At 36.9% G+C, this 18,607-nt stretch overlaps 1 protein-coding gene across 6 annotated transcripts; it reads right to left on the reverse strand.

The window, feature by feature from the left end:
• Positions 1-1,404: 1,404 nt before the first annotated feature.
• LOC103714205 (uncharacterized protein At4g10930) lies at positions 1,405-18,516 on the reverse strand. Of its 6 annotated transcripts, none has more exons than XM_039125441.1 (15): positions 18,352-18,516; positions 17,864-17,912; positions 15,092-15,182; positions 13,524-13,609; positions 11,154-11,244; positions 10,864-10,913; positions 10,136-10,205; positions 9,932-10,041; positions 9,046-9,111; positions 8,096-8,856; positions 7,353-7,467; positions 4,854-6,159; positions 4,672-4,746; positions 2,750-3,877; positions 1,405-1,784 (listed from the first exon to the last, which is right to left on the reverse strand). In XM_039125441.1, the coding sequence occupies exons 3-15, from the start codon at positions 15,155-15,157 to the stop codon at positions 1,572-1,574; spliced, it is 4,137 nt and encodes a 1,378-aa protein (XP_038981369.1). In that variant the 5' UTR covers positions 15,158-15,182; positions 17,864-17,912; positions 18,352-18,516; the 3' UTR covers positions 1,405-1,571. The 6 variants fall into 6 exon arrangements, with proteins under 6 accessions (XP_038981369.1, XP_017700007.2, XP_038981371.1 ...); XM_017844518.3 differs by lacking the exons at positions 17,864-17,912; positions 18,352-18,516 and adding exons at positions 15,925-16,325; positions 16,526-16,660; XM_039125443.1 differs by lacking the exons at positions 17,864-17,912; positions 18,352-18,516 and adding an exon at positions 16,526-16,660 and having other exon boundaries at positions 15,092-15,199.
• Between the last annotated feature and the right edge of the window lie 91 nt (positions 18,517-18,607).

Raw genomic sequence — 18,607 nt, forward strand, 5'->3', positions numbered from 1 at the left:
CGTGCAACAAGGAGCAGCAAACTTGCTAGGTAATTAACTGTAAAAAAAAAAAAATCAAATCTTGAAATGAAACCGTAATTTAATATTGTCAAGATATCCTCTGCTGACTTAAAAAAAAAAAGAGCCCTAAAACATGATACACAATAGAGCAAACATAAATTGATTTCAAACAGCTAGGACAAAGTTTGATGGATACAATTACTTAAAATGCTAGCTTCTCTTAGGATGTGTTTGGCCGGAAAAAGTTAGGTTTTGAAATGGAAACGAAAATGAGTGACTTCTATGGTTGGGAGGAATTTCATTTCTATCCTTATTTTAGAGTCCAACTCTCTATTTTCATTCTCGTTCCAAAGCCCAACTTCTCGGAACCAAACACCTCCTTAATTTTTCTGCCGAGAATGTAGGCTGAATCCAGCAAGTCAGCATATCTATAATAGCAAGAGGCATAAAACTGTGATCTTAGAGCATCATCCTGGGCAAATCACAAGCACAACTAGAAGAAAGAATATTTAAGGAGAAGAGACCAAGGCTGTCATTCAAGTGCTCTGATGCAGGAGACAAGCTGACTACATCCAAACCTAATCTCTATAATAGCAAGAGGCATAAAACTGTGATCTTAGAGCATCATCCTGGGCAAATCACAAGCACAACTAGAAGAAAGAATATTTAAGGAGAAGAGACCAAGGCTGTCATTCAAGTGCTCTGATGCAGGAGACAAGCTGACTACATCCAAACCTAATCTCTATAATAGCAAGAGGCATAAAACAGTGATCTTAGAGCATCATCCTGGGCAAATCACAAGCACAACTAGAAGAAAGAATATTTATGGCATGGATGGGCTCATGAAGAGACCAAGGCTGTCATTCAAGTGCTCTGATGCAGGAGACAAGCTGACTACATCCAAACCTAATCTCCGAAGTCTTTTATTGACTAGCCCCAAGAACTTCGTAATATCTTTTATCCTATTATATATTGCCATAGAAACTTCAAGCAAACCATCACCCGAGAATCAAAACAGGCATATTGCTTTCCAACCCAATAACACAATGAAAACTCTTCAAGTCTGCTAAGACTCTGGTTAGGACATTTCTCAAAAATGAGTACTTAAAAGGACGTGAGATAACTCACATTCGGCATGAAGTCATCAATGCTGCATTGTCTATTAGTGTTCTAGATCTGTTTAGGAAGCCACTTGTGCAGCTTAACAACAAAACTACATCCCCTGCAGGTAGACAATATCCAACAACCTGAGTGCAGCACACAGCACCGTGCATCGATGCGTCGAAAGGAATTCCTCCCTCTACCAATAGCCTTCATGTTCTATAGGAGATTCCCCTTCATTCCTCATCACAAGTATAGAAACTCTGTTCAAAAAAGCAAAAATTCATGTGCAAAAACAACCGGAATACCGAACCATCCACCTTGTAAATGGAAACAGAGATTACTTTTAATTTCATATATACGACATATAGAGGTAGAAGAATTGAGTAATAGAATGTAATAGCTGAGTAAACAAGGGAAATAATTTGCCATGAACATCCACAAAGACCTTGATTTCCATAAACCAAAAACTACATTTCCTTCAGTTGAGCAACCTCAACATACTGCTCAGCGAGCTTTTTCACCTTGTCACCTTCCTTGATAAGAAAATTTGCATTTGTGGCCTTGTAATGGTATCTCATAACTTTATCGGTGGCTTTCGCTACCGCCCACCGGTACTGCTCAACTGTTATCACACCACTTTTGCAAAGTGGCCTGATGTGTTCCTTGATGTAAGCCTCCACCTAAAAAAATAAAACAAGGTTACTGATTAGTTTATAAAAGGCGGAGACACTGATTACATGTTTTCCATGAAGCATGCCTTCTTCGTGTATTGCAGATCTGTGAGAAGATTTTGCAGCACTTGAATGGAACGATGATATTATAATTGCTTAACACGATTTCTGACAACAGATCTCAGGTGTGATAGAAGTTTTTGGTTTTCAGATGTAGATGTCAGATCCAAACCTAGAGGTTACAATATACCTGCATGTTGGCTTAGTTAAACACTTGTGAGCAACCTACAGAGGAGATGTTTATATCAAACATTCTGGTAACAGACGCCAATACATGAGAGAGAGACTAACTACAATGCATAATGAACAGAATACCCTTCTTAGTTTCCATCAGCAAGCAAATTGGGTTTTTTTTCAGGATTTGAAGATTCATATAAGATGTAGAAGATTGAAATCAAGTCATGAAGTAGGTGAGGACATCATGGCATGATCAGGCATAAGTGCAATTTAACAAAAGAGGCAGTACTGCCCCTTAACAACAGCATTTCTTAAAACACAAAACAAAGTTTATAAAGCTTGTGCACGGTTGGCGAACACTTAAGGTGTACCAATATTTTTTGTCAGTGTCACAAGATGATGGTCAGGAAGGTACTGTTTTCTGAATCTGCTTGGCATCATGATTTCTGCTGATGAGTTTGTATCTAGTTATCTACTTATTTATTTCACATTCAGCTACAGTTCCCAAACATATGGTACATCAGCATAGACCTGCATATGTTGCTCAATCACGTAAAAAGAAATCTAAGGAATGTAAACAAAAGAACTAGAAACAACATTAATCCTTTAATTATCTAATGATAAGTTTTCACAAGAGACAAGTCATACACTACTGCTAGCAAATCAATGAAGTAAATGACACATCTTTGTGGGTGGGTATGTTTGTAAATGTTGCAAAATATCAACTGTCCCTGTACCTTTTTGGATATGGAAAAAGTGGAACCAGAGAATTTGTCACTGGTGGATTTTGATATTCCCTCCTTTGGAGCATTTTCACCTATAGAAGAATGAGTTGGGGAATTCCCCCCTCTGGAAGATTTATGATCCAGAAGTGTCTTATTCTCCGTGCAGCTCTCGATTTCAAACTCAGAGACAGTCACTTCTTCCCTTGACTTATTATTTTCTGTTTCAGGAGGAATTGTGGCTTTTGCTGCTGCTTCCATCTCCATAAAATTGCTCCCTTCTCCAATTACTACACCAGATATTACATTCACCAAATGTTCCTTCTCTGGTCCATACAACTCTTTATACTCTGCTTTAGATGGTTCTAGTGTTAAGGGAGTATCGAGTCTAACATCTACTTTTGCATTTCCTGGACCATGTGCCTTTTGGTACTCCAGCAAGGTGAAAGAATCGGGTTGTGACTCAACAATCAAGTTATCATTGGTTGATTCTTCTTTAACAGAACTCAAAGGTTTTAGAGAATCAGAGTCTGAAAACTTATCTGATTCTTCAAATTTAAGAGTGGAGAGAATAACCTTCGTTCTGGAATCCGCATTTTCTGGTTGTAATTTGGATACCCTAGAAGCATTAGGCATACTGGAATGAGCAATATAACCCCCGTCCTGTAAATCATACTCAAAATCTCCATATATATCCAACTTGGGATGAGAATCAATATCTAGGACATTCTCAAGGCATTCCTTGTTGACATTCAGTGAAAGATCATCTTCTTCACTGGGATTTTTTACAACTCTAACTGGACTGCTTGGAGGAGTATCAGAAAGACCAGCCCTTCGTAATGCTTCTTCTACTTTGCCGGACACTGTGGCACGAGGTTCATATGTTTCTTTTGCTGAGTGATCAAGACCACATATATTGTGTCCCGTCAAATGGGAGGCCATTGTTTCATCTTGGGACTTTGTATGCTGAGACAGAACCTGTGAGCAAAGGTTTATATAAACCAACTTGCTGTTGGATCTTTCAAAAATCTCCTTTTCTACATTAACTGCATCAGCAACAGCCAACTCAGTTTCTGCAGTTCTGCGAATGACAGATAGGTTTGTGCTCCTCAAGTAATGCTCAGTGATACGGTAAAGTTGCGCCTGACATAAAAAATGTTCAGTTAATTCCTTAATAATTCTCTACTGGAGAAAGAAAATAAACTAATATAGAAAAAGTAAACAAAGACACAGTGGATACATTAATGATCACTGTCATAGTAAAAAGAGTGGATTACATCTTTCTGGTTATCCTTAAAGGAGATGTCCATAATCTTAATCCAAGCAAATATAATGCGCTATTGCACATCCTAGTTTTTAGTGAAGGGAATAAATTCAAGATATTTTATTGTATAAGTATAACTGAGAGATGGTATGATCTACAGTTCCGTGCCACTAAATAATATGTTTTTAAATAGTCTTTTCAGCATGAATGAAATACCATATAACTATTTCTAGATAAGAGGAAGGGGGGATGACCATATTGACAATTTTCCAACTAAAACAAATCAAACATATTACCAGTTAAAAAACAGGTTGAGTTGTTGAAATGTTGCATAAAATAGTACACACACTCAAATTGGTTTATTTCAAAATAAGAGCCTTAAGACAGCAAAACTCATTTTGAATAGTCACCCTTTTAGATCATGCAAGTCCATTAGCCAATAATCAATTGCAGATACAAGAACAGAGACCGCAATAAATGCAAATGGATATTTGCACTCAGCCACTGTTAGGAGCATGGTTTGCTTGAAATATCTGTATCCATCTTGTTGCAGTCCCCACCCCCACCCCGCCTCCTTCCAGCAAACCGAATAAAGTGTTGTGCATCAAATTCAAAGGCATGACTAATACATTTTGCAGTCTAGTCACACACACACACAAAAAAAAAGGCATACCTGTCTAACTGCTACAGGAACTTTATTATGGAAGCTAGATGCTGGGACTGGTCTCATATCCACAGGTAGTTGTGCCTACACATATCAAATGATCCAAAACATTACAAATTTGTGAACACAAGCTAAGGAAGTTGCTACCAGAAGCTACAGATTTATACAAATATAAAGATATTATCGCTTACTAATAGAGGATAATTTCCCTTGAGCATAGCTCCATTTTCTTGTTTATCTTTACTTCCACTTGAATTTGCTAAAGCATTCTTTCGGGCAAGAACCTCCAGTGCCCATTTCTTTTTGTCATTCTTTGAAGAACAAGACTGGTTAGCTGGCTCATTGGAATTTTGCTCTCTTCCAATAGAACCATTTAGCAGAGAAATAGGGTTTGATCTTGTTTTCAGTCGAGCTTCTCCTATGATGCTTGGAGCATTCAACCTTTTTCCTGTGTTATCAGATGAAGGAACTTTAACTGGGGATAAACCCTTGGATATTCCTCTAGGATTTTTTGCTTCAGAACTTTCAGAAGGAGTTTGAGAATCTTTCCCAGGTAGATTGTTATTATTTTTCACATTTTGATTGTTGTCAATTGGCGAGCTTGCAGTAAGAGCAGAGAGGGGCTTGATATCATCCTTTCTTGGGAAAACTGATGCATCAGCTAAATATACTCTTGATAATATGGAATCTGTAGCCTCATCTTCTGGTCCCTGATCCACCTCTGAGTTCTCCAAGCAAGGATTTGAAGCTTTTTTAAGAAGTTCAAGAACAGACTGTAGTGTCTCAGTCTTTTCAGGCTTCATCCTAGAACACCGGTACTTCCAGAACTCAATTTCCCAATCCCTGTCCCATGCACGCCTTCGTCTTCCAGTGGATGTTCCATATATTTTTTTGGTTAGGTTCTCACGAATCTTTCCTTTTTGCAGCAATGACTTCCTCACTCCTAGAACAGAAGGATCAAGTTTATCAGCCAATTCATTTCTAGGTTTTACCATTGCATTCCGAAATGCTGTCAGAAGTTTTCCATCAATGGCATTCTCCTCGCCAGTGCTGTTGGAGGTTTTATTTTGGACTACTCTTACCTCTTTTCTCAGTTCCTGAAATAAAATGGATGATTCGTTGTTTCCAACTCTTCGCATTATCTTTTTTACTCTCAGCCCAGCAGAAATATCTTGTTTTTCTATGGTTTTAGTTACAGGATTTATGCCTTCTTCGCCATCATGCTTTCTATGCTTGGGTTCCTGTACTATATCCATTATATCTGGAGTTTGAGCTTCTTCGCATGGGGCACATATTAAATTATCATCTTCAGGAAATGCTGCTGCTATAGAACAAGTCAGAGAGTTCTCCAAAACAAAAGCATTATCTTGGCTTTCTGAAGATGGTATCTGAGAATTTTCATTTAATTTAGCTCTCTTTGCAGGATGCTCAGCTTCCATTCTCACCTGTGAGTATCCTTCTTGTTTGCCAACAATGTCATTTAGATGATCAATGTCTCTAAAGAAAAAAAAAAAAGACAAAAACATAAGATTAAGTCAACGGTAATGATATAAACAAAAGTTAACCAACCAAACCTTTAAAACAAGATTTAATAACAAAGAAACATGAGGTATCTTCAGCTAGTGATGCTGTGGATGACATCAATTAAAAAATAAAGCAACAAAATAAACAAGAAGCCGAGCATGATGATGACTATATGGCTAACAATGAAAATATGAATCATTTCCCCATAAAAATTCAGTTTATTATACGACTGCAATCGTTGGTGACATGTAGAAAAGAGGAAGAATATTGGATGGTCGAACAGCAAGCAAAAGTGTCATATATAAGAACAAAAGTCATGTTTGAACTGAAGCTTAGTCCTGACAAACAAGCCCTATCCTATCATTTGCAAGCTGCTATTTCAACCTGAACTTTTGTATACTGTAGTCAGCTCTAAACAGAAACAACTTTGGCCAAGAGAATGGTCTAATTTGAATTCCAGAAGACCAATTAGCAAAAGGAGGAACAGCAAGGAGGACCCTGAATATGACACTTTCCCTTTGGAAAGAAAATCAGCATATTCAAGAAGGTGGAGATCCAAATAATGCAAAAAAAAAAAGAAAGAAGAGAGAGACAATTATGATAAAACCTGCTATATATCAGGATGGTAACCATTAAGCTCACTCATGACAAACAACAGTTACGACAATAAAGGAAAAAAGAATTGCAAATTTCTAATCAGCATGCTGCACTTTGCATTTTGAGAATGCATATGGTCTGTATCTCTGCACACTCTATGTGGACAGTATGGCCGTATAGGTCAAAACAGACCCCGAACCAGCATAAACCTATCTGAACGAGCAGAACCACCCAGTTTTGCTCAGTTCAAAGTGGTTCGTTGCCTATCCCACCGTAATAATAAGAGGGGAGGCGCAAAAAAAGCCTCCCATGCCTTCTCAACTCTCCAATGCCTTCTCGGCGTTCTTGCACTACTGGCGATGATGATAATGATAGTCTGTACCATGTGTACCAATCGATACCGTACCGTATCGATCACCGACCAATATGGCACTCGGTACCCATGCGGCAGACCTTGCTTCCAGTTGTATCTAATGCACAGGTTGTCACTGAAAGGTCTAAGATTTAGAAGCGATATTGTTCACTTTTAATATCGGACATAATGAAACATATAAAGAAAAGATTCATACTTGACATTTGTCTTGAACTTCTCCGTATGTTCCATTGTCAAATCTCTAGAATTTATATCCTTTTGATGTATAGCATGAAGTATATCCTCGTCAGTGCTGGTAACCATGTCATCTCCTGCAAAAATTTGAACAAAGAAACCATTGTGACAAGGCAAAAACATGTCAATCAAGATCATGAGTTGAGACCCCATCACCAACGGATGAAAAATTGGACAACCATAAAATACCTACAAGTATGCTCAATTAAGTCATTTTATCATGTGCAAAAATTCAAAAAAAAAAATCTGGAGGGGTATCTCAGTCAATTGCCTGGAAATGATGCACTGTTGAGCACTTTATTTTAATATCATCAAATTGTCTGGCCATTCTACAGATTACTCTAGATGATTTTTCTGAAAAGTATATTATTCAAATTTCAAAACATTATTATTCTTACAGGGTGCTATTACTTGGCCCAAGGAGTGAGAGTTCTTACACAACAGTCAAGAGCAAGATCATTTGTTCAAGATTGAAATTTGAGAATACAATAATAGTGGAGACTAGAATATTCTTCTGAATGGTATGCACTGCTTCCAATCAATAAATTTTCAGTATTATCACCAACCATTTTGTCAACTAAAACATGGTTGCAAGGAGCTAGCTAAGTCAATCATCAGAGATTCATAATCATATGTCTAACTGGAAATGACACAGATTTTTGCAAAAGAATAGATAGCTAGGCTTCATAAATTGCTAATACATACCTGATGAAGGAGAGGTTACAGATATGCCAAGATGAGGAATGGTATCACATTTGTTGTCTTCAGATAATCCATTTTTATTTTCAGCATTTTCGCTTGATAGAGGACAGGAGACATTGTATTCATTGAAATTAGAAGAGCTGTGTGCAGTCTCTTCAGTATTTTTGCCTGGGAAACCACCATGTATTACAGAAACACATGGGGAAGACAGCACCACACCTTGTGATTGGTCTAATGATGTATCCAGTATATCATCTTCAGCTCGAACTACAACCATCTCAGATGCTGCATATGCTAATGAATTTTCTGTCAGTTTAACATCTGGTTGGATGACATCCATTTTAGGTGACATATCCAGCAATCTTTCAGAACTATTCTCGATCTCTTGAACCAGGGGTATGGACCCCTTATCATCACTGCACATCAAGCTGTCACATATAAGTTCAACACAACCACTCTTGTCGAGTTGCATATCAAGTTTGAGATTATCAGCATCAGAATCAGATAGAGATGTTCCATTGTCTTTGCCTGTATTAATATCTATATCATTCTTCAATGGAGAACTGCCTTCAGTCCTTGGTTCTCCCCCAACCATTGAGACAACAACAGCTGTCTCACCAGCATCAGCAACAGATACTGACACCTTCCCCAAAAAGGAAGGGTCGATATTTGATACACGACCAGCACTTCTCAAAGTAGAATGCTTGCTTGGGTTTTGTATTGGGAGACAATCTAACTTCTGCTGCACTTCAACAGATGCACACCTAGGAGAAGAAAAGGCAAATGGAACAACAAAAAGGTGCCATATTCAGCATAGCTGAAAATAATAGCATTCTATAGCTAAAAACCTACTAGCTGTGAAGTCAAGCAACATTGGAGAAGAAGCAAAATTGATGAAAATTCAGGTCACAAGATTGGAACTAGGACACAATTGTGCACAATTATTGAATTACCTCGGGCACAACCATGAATTTTCAGATGTGCACTCAGGATTGAATCCAACACAGAAAGCATGATACCTGAAAAAAAAATATGAATGTAAAGCATGAAAAAGCAACTTGATATTCACTTAGAATGAAAGATAAGAGCATTCCCAGGTGATCGATCGATCAAAGATAAATAATTGAAGTTATAAAAGAAAATAACCCTGGGTTAGCTAAACGGAGGCTTTGAGCTAAACGATGACAATCATAGTGGTTTAGAAGAGTGGCTTGCTGAATATTTCTCATGTACATAGGATCATTATATGTTAAGGTCAAAGTGGGATTAATGCTGTATAACAAAACCTAGCTTATAGAAAGCAGCCATATGTTAGCTTCCACTATAAGCATTTCCATAATTTAAGTTACTATTTGTGTGGAATTCAGTGTAGTTCTGCAGACACGAACAGCCTCCTTTTTCCTTTCTGCTAAGTCTTTACATATCATATTTGCAGGTCATCATTAGATGTATTTTAATTGTTTCTTTTTAAGGTTTACATAATGTTTCATGTATGATGTGTAATATCAGAAATGAATTGGAAAGCCAAGATGTGCTAAACTCCAGGGGTTCAAAATAAGATGAGGCTGAAATCCAGATGATGGAACTGATAATCTGAAATGACAGTAGCAAACTTAAATTGACAGCATATTTCCTGTTCTACAATGACTAAGCAATTTCCTCTGTTTTCACTCTAACTACTTTGCATCCACTGTTTTTATTCAGCCATCTAAGCAAGAGATTATGCTATAAATTTCCATTCAAAAATAGTACATCGAAGCATTGAACATTTCCTCCATGCAACTTCTTCAAGATTGTGCTTTCCATGTACAGGATAGAGCAATGAAAGTAAAGAGATACCATATATCACATGAATCACAAGCAATTGATGTGTCCAGAGTTGAACCATCCTCAGCTGTTGACAGTCCGCTTCGAATTTTGCACCCATCACCGTCCAAACAAATAACTGCCTGCAGAATAATAATAGCATTGAAAAATTACTGTCAGATAAAAGCAAAAAATTTCTCAGGTATGGACAGATGACTGCTTGTTGAACATCATTACATTTTCATCAATATAGTATGATGGAAAGGAGAGTGTATTGTTTTTCCCTTGAATACACCAATCATCATATCTGCATCAAAAACACAAAAAAGAATTAAAGAACCAAAGATTTTTGAGTTAAAAAACCAAAGATATGTATCCATAACCTAGAGTTTGAAGGGAAATCTCAATCAAATGCAAGGTATTATTTAATGACTTTTCAGCAAAGATTTCTTATATGTTGGATCTTGTCATCACAGAAACTTTGTTCAAGGAACTAGCTGTGAATAGGTGAAATGGTTGCTGACTTAACATATTCCACAAAGGGTAAGAAATTTCCAAAAGGCTTTAAAATAGTCAAGATAAAAAAATTAGTTCGCTGGCTGCAAATTGAAGTGCATGTAAAAAATCAATGCTGAAATCAACAAAAGATTACTTGCTATAAATGAGGGAAATGTAAGTTGATTATCACATTAATAAGTTAGGCCTCCAGCAAGGAGCTTAACCAACTGGCTATATTGTAAGTATTTGTAATATCATTGCTTATTCTTATCAAGCGCCGTCATCACAAGCAATAAACTGATAGCAATTGTGGGAAGAAAAATGGTAGAGTTATGTCAACGTTTAAAGGAAAAAAAATTGCTATCCTATTTAATTATTGCGATATGAATAATGAGAACAATATGAAATAATAGAACCAATTGATCAATTTTTACTTCAAAAAAGATTGCTGAAAAAGCATATCTCACCTGGAAAGAGAATATTCCTCGGCTTTGATGCTTCCAGTGGTATCATACACCTTCAGTCAATAAACAAAATTCACATACCATGCTGTAGTTTATGTCACAAAACTATATTTGGATTGAAGGACTAGATGACATGCATAAACAGTTCTATTGAAGGATTCGACCAAGGAGACCTTGACCATTGCTAATAAACTAATTTGTAACATTAACCCAATATATAATCCTTCCATGCACGAGTCAAAAGAATAGCAAACACAACAGCTTTGCAAATAGTAAACAAGAATATTACTCACCGGAAGACATGTGATAAGCTGAAATTCACTTTTGCAAAGTGGGCAGTGGTTTGTGATGGTTGCCCATTTGTCAATGCACTCAAAACAAAACCTGAGATTTGAGAGAAATTCTGTTATTGTTCCCAAGTTTGATCCACATCAAGCAATACCATGCACGTATACATGCAAGCAAAAATGTCATGTGTCTATATAAAAGGCGACGTCATTTATCTATACAGAAGATGCTAACTAAAGCAAGCAAGCAAGCATGGAAGCAAGTACGCATGCATGAAAGTACATGCATACGTACATACATAATGTATGATGTATGTAAGATTCTTGGCCTCATAATTCAGTTTTGGCTAAAAATCTGATACCTAGTCCAGCTTTATATTGGTTCCAAGTGAAACCAAACCATTTTGGTTTTGGAGTTTCGGCCAAATCTTCAAACCAAGCATCGGATATATTTGCATGGACCCACAGAACACAGATGTATTTTAAGTGCTATAACAGCCAGCTGCTCTTCAATAGCATTTTGGTCATCTATACTATATTATAAAACAATACTTTTGAATTTAGAGAACATTCTCGTTTGTTTCCATCTGACATCTGTCACATTTTTCTTCAAAATACGCTCATTTAACTCCACAAAAAGTTTCACTCAGTAAGGAACAAAGTCTCCAGTTCCCATATACAATCCCAGAAAATCATGCCTCTCCATCCATCATTGCTTAAAAATTCTGATCACTCACCACTAGAGAAATCTACCTACCCTTCTTGAAAAATGGGAATCCTGACAGTTTTTCATGGATTTACTAAATAAAAATCTAAATCCTCATCAAATTAGAAAATTTAATCCAAGAAGATTCAGATTCAAATAGAATTCTAATTGGAGAGAAAGGACTGGGCTTAAAAACTGTTTTTTCACTTGTTCCTACAATAAATACCTCTTTTTTATAACTACATTCAAATATCATTAAAAAAAATATTTTATTAATTTTTTCCGAAGTTCCTTTTTTTTTTGCTTCTTTATACCTTATGCGCATTGCATATGCTGCTTTGCTTGTATCACCACAATAGAAAGGAAAGTCAAACCCTATTGTTATCAATAAAACAATGCCGTCATACCAGGCAAATCAGAGCATGAACTGTTTCTTTTATTCTTCCTTATCATTCTTCTCTTTCTTCTTTTCCCTTCCCCACTGTTATATTTCTCTCTTTCCTTCCTTTCTTCTCCATTATAGAGTGATATGCAGTAACATTAATTAGATAATCCTTTAAGGCTTCTTGTATGGGTAGTTTATACTATTCTGTTGACACCAATGGTCCAAATATTGCCAGTTCTGTATGGTACCACTGATACTGTACCTTTCTGATGGCAAAACTGTACTGGGACAGGCCTCGAGATGCTGAAACTGGCCTAGGGCAGTACATATTCGGCATGGCATTGCAAAGCAGTTAGTGCATGCTAGTACCAGGCTGGTCTGTCCGGTACTAAGCACAGACTAAACGGTCCACCCCATTTCAAAAGCAAAAGAGGGAGACGTCTACCTCTGCCTCTCTCTCTCTTATATTTTGTCAAGGGTGTAGCAGTTCAAAAATAGTCTTCCACCAACTTTCTGACATCCTCACTGCCACATTCCGCTACTATTGGTGAGTTTTCATTAGCTACTAATTTGCAAAAATAGAGAATAATAGGAGAACACATGCTAAAGTTTTCTAATTGCCATGAAATTTGAATATATAGCATGTGTGCATTATTATTGTGCACATCCTAGCAATTTATTGCACAATTTGGATTAATTTCGGTCACCTTCAGGAGCATCCAAGCCTATTCCAAAGGACTTCTATCCACTGAAATATATACATACTACCCATGGCGGGGTGCCTCCAAAAGCCCAAAGGCTAGCTTTCTAAACCCTATTGAGAAACCACAGGTGTCGATACCAACACCACCACACCATCGTCAATTCATCAGACACCCCATCAAAAACCATGTGAACATGGAAAAACAAAATCGCATATTATTCATTTTAGATATCAAAATTTAAAAAATGAAAAATAAGAATTAAGAAATGGCATCTCAGTATGACACAAAGATGCAATATCGTACCATGACGAGTGTATGATACAAGCTGGTATCATATCGGTCCGATGAAAAACAGGTATCACGGAAAGTAATGGTATTCTAAACCTTGGCTGAGACTAAGAATCTACAAATCAATGTCAAGTATGATGATATCAAGATGCCAATAATGATAATTATTTTACAGTTCAGTGTTATGGTGGTGAATTGCCATGTTGAGAAGAAAAGAAGGATTAACAGATGCAGGCACAGAAAAATTTCAAAGCCTCTGTTATGGAAGATCTTTACGCATTCTCAAGACCTACCAGTGATGGCAACAGTCCAAAACCCCTCTGTCAATGACAACATATGTACATATTCCACATCTTTCATTCTCAAAAGCAGCATCTTCCTACAAGGGAAAATTAAAATATATCATCCCTCCACTGTATCAAAACATATAAAAAGCAATCAAATTAAAATTAGCCCATTCAATAATTCAGAAGTGATTGGACTTTGGAGGATAGATCTTAGATATAAGATTCAAACAATAGTAGATAAGTTGCACAAATACTTGCTTAATAGGCATTCATTATGATTGTTAGTTCGTATTTTTGAAAATATATATTGTGCTGACACCTTGTTCAATAAAAGTCTTATTGGATCTTCAACAGTTTCATATTGAAAATGCACAATTGAAAATACAGGGCATCATAGCATCACTAGTAACATTGACATCATAAAGAACATGTTATCCTACATATGAGTTAATGTCATGCACTGAACTTCACCATACCCCACATATCATCCATGAAAAGAATCGACCCCACAAAATACAGTTGTATATGAATCTTGAGAAGGCTAGAAGCCTAGGATTTGAGATCACCTGAGTTTTATAATTTTTTATTGCTTATGAATTTCTGATAAAATGTAGGAAATAGAGATTAGGACAACTAGCACTCCTGGCTATAACCAATTGCTAATCAAGCTAATAAAGGAATTCTGATTTGAGATCACCTCATAGTCTACTCTTCTCCACTTTCCCCTTCCCAATTCAAGTCATCCATTGCACCTCTTATACCTTCTACATTGTTGTGCAAAAAGATGTAGGCAAGGTTTGCCAAACCGATACTAGAATCCATACCGGTCAGTGACCGGAATGGTACGAGGGTCTGTACCATATCGTTCCAGGACGAGCCTTTTTTTTTCTTGAATTTTTTGAACTAAAGTGGCAAATAGTTTGCTGACTTCACTGCAGCGAGTCGGACAACTATTTGCCCACTTCAGTTGAAAAATAGAAAAAATATATATATAGGATCCCCTGTTTTGTTTCAAAACAAGGAGGGGCTTCCGAGCCCTCTCTCCCTCTTTCGGAGCAGTGAGAGAGTCACTCTCAGCCTCTCTCTCTCTCCCCCTCTCCCTCCGTCCCTCCCTTTCCCTCTCTCTCTCTCTCTCTTTTCCTCTCTCTCCTTCTTCTTGTCCCCCTCCCTTGCCTAATTTCTCAAACCAAGGACAGAACCATGCCAATTCACCCTCAATACAGTACGGTATGCCCCAAACCAAGTAGTTCGGGGCGGTACGACGAACATTGAATGTAGGTTTATGCCATTTGGACATCGTCGGAATCTCAAGTACATAGATAGATCGTTTATACTTGCTTTAAGAGCGGAAATAGATGTGTAGGCCATCCATAAGGCTGACACATCATTTAATTACATTTTAGCTTTCAATATGTTTTTCATGTGCATTTTCACCTCCTCTAGCAGCCATAAATTGGGGTTCTAGAGTAGATGTCCCTAAAAAACAAATGAAAAAGTAACAAAACAAGAAAAAATAATTGCTGCTATCAAAATATATTATAAGCGAAAAATTTAAAATGGTAAGTGGGATTTACCATATCATACTCATCTTCAACAACAGCTTCTTTTGATTCACTCTTGGCGCTTTCTTCTGGATTCATTGGTTAGAGAAAAGGAGTACTTAACCTGAAAAAGAAACCATGCTAATCATATGCTGTTAGCATGTCAATTTAACATCAAAAATTTGGTGTTAAAAGTGACTCTCGGCATCAAGCAGCAACAAGAGTTGGGTAAGCACAGATGATAGGGTATGGATGGTTGTAAGATGTGAATGATAATGCAATAACGGCAATTGATTGTTTGTGAAAACACACAATATTTGTTTTCTGGATATTTAGTTTGTTGAGAAAGGAGTTTTCCTTTATGCCATTTGGAACAATAAAGCAAATGTTTGAGTTACAAGAGAAGTATGATCAAGTAACCTCCCTAAAAAAAGTGGCAAGATTATCACCAAGCATGTCCACGTATAGGACCAGATTCATACACATTATATATGCTGCCCTTATCCTAGCAACCCACATCTAGATTTTCATATTTTTCCAAATTCATATATCATGTCAATTAGTTTTTTTTTGTTTACCATATAGTTACCATTAGCTAAATCAACAGAATGCTCTCAGCAGCATTTGTTTCTATATAATTTAAGTTTCCATGATATCAACGTGGAAAAAACCATGATGCCTTTCAACCTCCATCTATTGTTACAGCATACATTGACACTGTCTGGAAGTACTCCTCTAATTGAGAACCAGCAACATTCATGCCAGATTTTAACGCTAGTCCAACAAAATGGACTTTGCTCATTGCTATAAGTAAGTCAGATAGAGCTTCCAAAATCGTAGAAGATAAAAGTATCGGGAATGTTTACTTTGATCGCTCACAAGAAATCCATTGTTGACAAAGAGATGATTTTGCGGGCATCATATCATAGGTTACTTCCTCATTGTGCCCACCACCAATCAAGAAATTGACGCTAATTCTTATCAAATTCTTTGCTGTTTTTTCCTCGGCAGTAACTAACCCATCTTGGCTTAAGCTCTCACCGCCACAAAGAACAAAGAAATCATCGGTAATATTCACACGTTCAGCAGCTTCTTTTCCATTCCCAATTGGTTTCTTAAAGAAATTCCATAAGAAATCCCATCATTATAGAATTACGAGCAATTTGTTAGCTTGAAAAATTAGAGCTCCCAGTAATCTTGATAGCAAACGGTTCCAAGCAATGCGATGATCACCACTTCTTTAGTTTCCAAAAAAGATGAAATTTTCCTAGAACAACACATATCAACATCTTTAAGGTCCAAGAAACAGGAAAAATTATCTTGACAAGATTGATAATTTTGAAGTTTCAACCGCATTTGAAAGAAAAATATATCGATTAGAAAAAGGGGATGAGAAGGAGGGATCAAGCAGTCAGATGAGAAAGAGAGGTTCTTGACGGCGATATCAGGGGGGGAGAAGGTTCGTACCTTCGATCGTCGGCGACGGCGAGGGGCGGTGATCGCCGGGTTCTCCACCGGCCGGCGACCGTTGGGTTTCTTGGAGGAAGGAGAGCGGGTGGAGGGAGGGTTTGGGGTTACCATGGAGAAGAATTTTGGATGAGAACAGGGTCCAAGGGGAAAAATGACGTGTTCCACAGAAGTCGGTATTGTTTACCGACTTTATGATATTACCCCAGCACGTGCCCTAGACCGGGCTTTTGCCGGACCGATGGGGGTAAAATGGGAATTGAGGCCCTGCATGAACCACCGACCCCATGTGGCCGCGGCGCACAAACCCAGTACGGAAAATGGGGACACGCCATTTATGATTATTTAAAAAAAAGAATAATTTCAGAATATCTCAGATAAAAAATTGATTTCTTCTCGGTACCAAAAAAGGATTTGCTTTTTTGTTCTGGAGCAAATTGACAAAACCAGTTTTGCATCAGCTAAATTTGAAATCAAAATGGTTCTTGGTTGACATGTGATTGACAACTTTGGGGGAACCTTGCACGGAAAAGAAATATTTAAGTGATAATGCATATAGTTCTCTACTTTATTACTCTGAAGTTTATGTGGCAACATAAACTTCAGTTGGAAAAATAATGAATAGTTAAAATAAAATAATCAAAAAGATAATTTTAAAAATTTATAAAAGACTAACAAAAGCTCCGTATTGCGCATGGGGATTTCTCTGTGTGCATGAAATATAGTAATATAATTAATGATAAATGTTTATTGTTCTTCAAATAACCAATATTTTAGAAAAAGAGAGCTCAGCAAAAATCAAAAAATTCTGAACTGATATCCGAAAGCCAAGAAACAAACGGTTCAATAGTTGTTTTCTTGGTTCATTAATATAACAAAAATTGAAAGAATGTAGAATCAAATGATACCAAAAAAAGAAAGAGAAAAAAATCCAACCGGAAGAAATTGAAAGTAGGATATTTGTTCAGAAAAAAAGCAAAAGCAATATTTTTCTTAGAAAATAAGCATCCAAAAAAAAAAAAGAAGAAGAAATCTTTTCTTCCTCCCAACCTTGCAAACAATATGCATGAAACAATATAAAATGTGAAATCGCCCAACTTCATTTTACTGTCAATGGGTGTTGATAGAATCACACCTAAACCAGAACAAATTAGCTCTTGGACTAGATCCGAACAAGAAAGAATCGAATAGAACTATTAATGAGATTTTTGCCGCAAAAGAAGTCGAGGAAGATACAAATTCAAGGGGAAAATTTTACCCAATACACATAAGAAATGATATTCTTTCCTAAAAAGAAACTAAGAGCAAAACAAAAAAAAGGAAAAATAATAAACTTACCAAGTACTCAGATCCACCGGAGATCCTTTCTCGATCGCTCGTTTACGTCCTGAGAACAAAAGAAGAGAAGACTCCCTAATAAAAGTGAAGCAACAAAACAGAAAGAAAGAAAAAGAAATCCAAATTCATAGTTAGATGCCAGGAATCAACACTAGTGTCGGCATTCGTTTCACAATCGACACCTAGGGTTTGGGATATCTAAGTACCTGCAAAACCTAGAGGGAAAGTGTAACATAATCAGGATAAAATCTTAGGTTAGAGAAGGACAAAGAATATATGAAATGTACCCACCCCCTTATGATCCAAAGTAGGGGTCCTTAAGGGCCTGATTAGGGTCTTCAATTATTTCATATCTTAGATCAAAAATGGGTCAAGATATGGCCATTAAAATATAAAGAGAACAACCAAAAAAAGAGATTGAAAGAGAGGCGAGAAAGGAAAAACAGTATCACACTTCAATTTGCTCCTTAGTTGCTTTCTCTACTAACCTCTCTTGCTATCAAGTTTCTATTTGGAGAGATCTCTAGACAACAGAAGGAGATGGATCTTCATCTTCTTTGAAGATTTCCTTGTCCGAAGGCTTAGATTTAGATGGTAGAAGTAGTGGAGGAAGCTAGGGTTTGGAGAAGATGGTGGTGGTAGAGAGAAGAAGAGAATTAAGCTTTAATTAGAATTTTTGGTGTAATTTCCAATGAGCTAAAAATTTTCTCCTCTTTTCTAATAGCATAAGGGGATATTTATAGA

Source organism: Phoenix dactylifera, chromosome 4, assembly GCF_009389715.1.
Source record: "Phoenix dactylifera cultivar Barhee BC4 chromosome 4, palm_55x_up_171113_PBpolish2nd_filt_p, whole genome shotgun sequence".
Classification (NCBI taxonomy): Eukaryota; Viridiplantae; Streptophyta; class Magnoliopsida; order Arecales; family Arecaceae; genus Phoenix; species Phoenix dactylifera.

Bases quoted from the DNA above. Each gene is read 5' to 3' on its own strand.
- LOC103714205 (XM_039125441.1), bottom strand. From the start codon at position 15,157: ATGAATCCAGAAGAAAGCGCCAAGAGTGAATCAAAAGAAGCTGTTGTT. The intron at 10,042-10,135 runs GTAATGATGTTC...ATTATTCTGCAG, and splicing joins CATACTATATTGATGAAAAT to GCAGTTATTTGTTTGGACGG. The intron at 8,857-9,045 runs GTAATTCAATAA...TTCTTCTCCTAG, and splicing joins AATTCATGGTTGTGCCCGAG to GTGTGCATCTGTTGAAGTGC.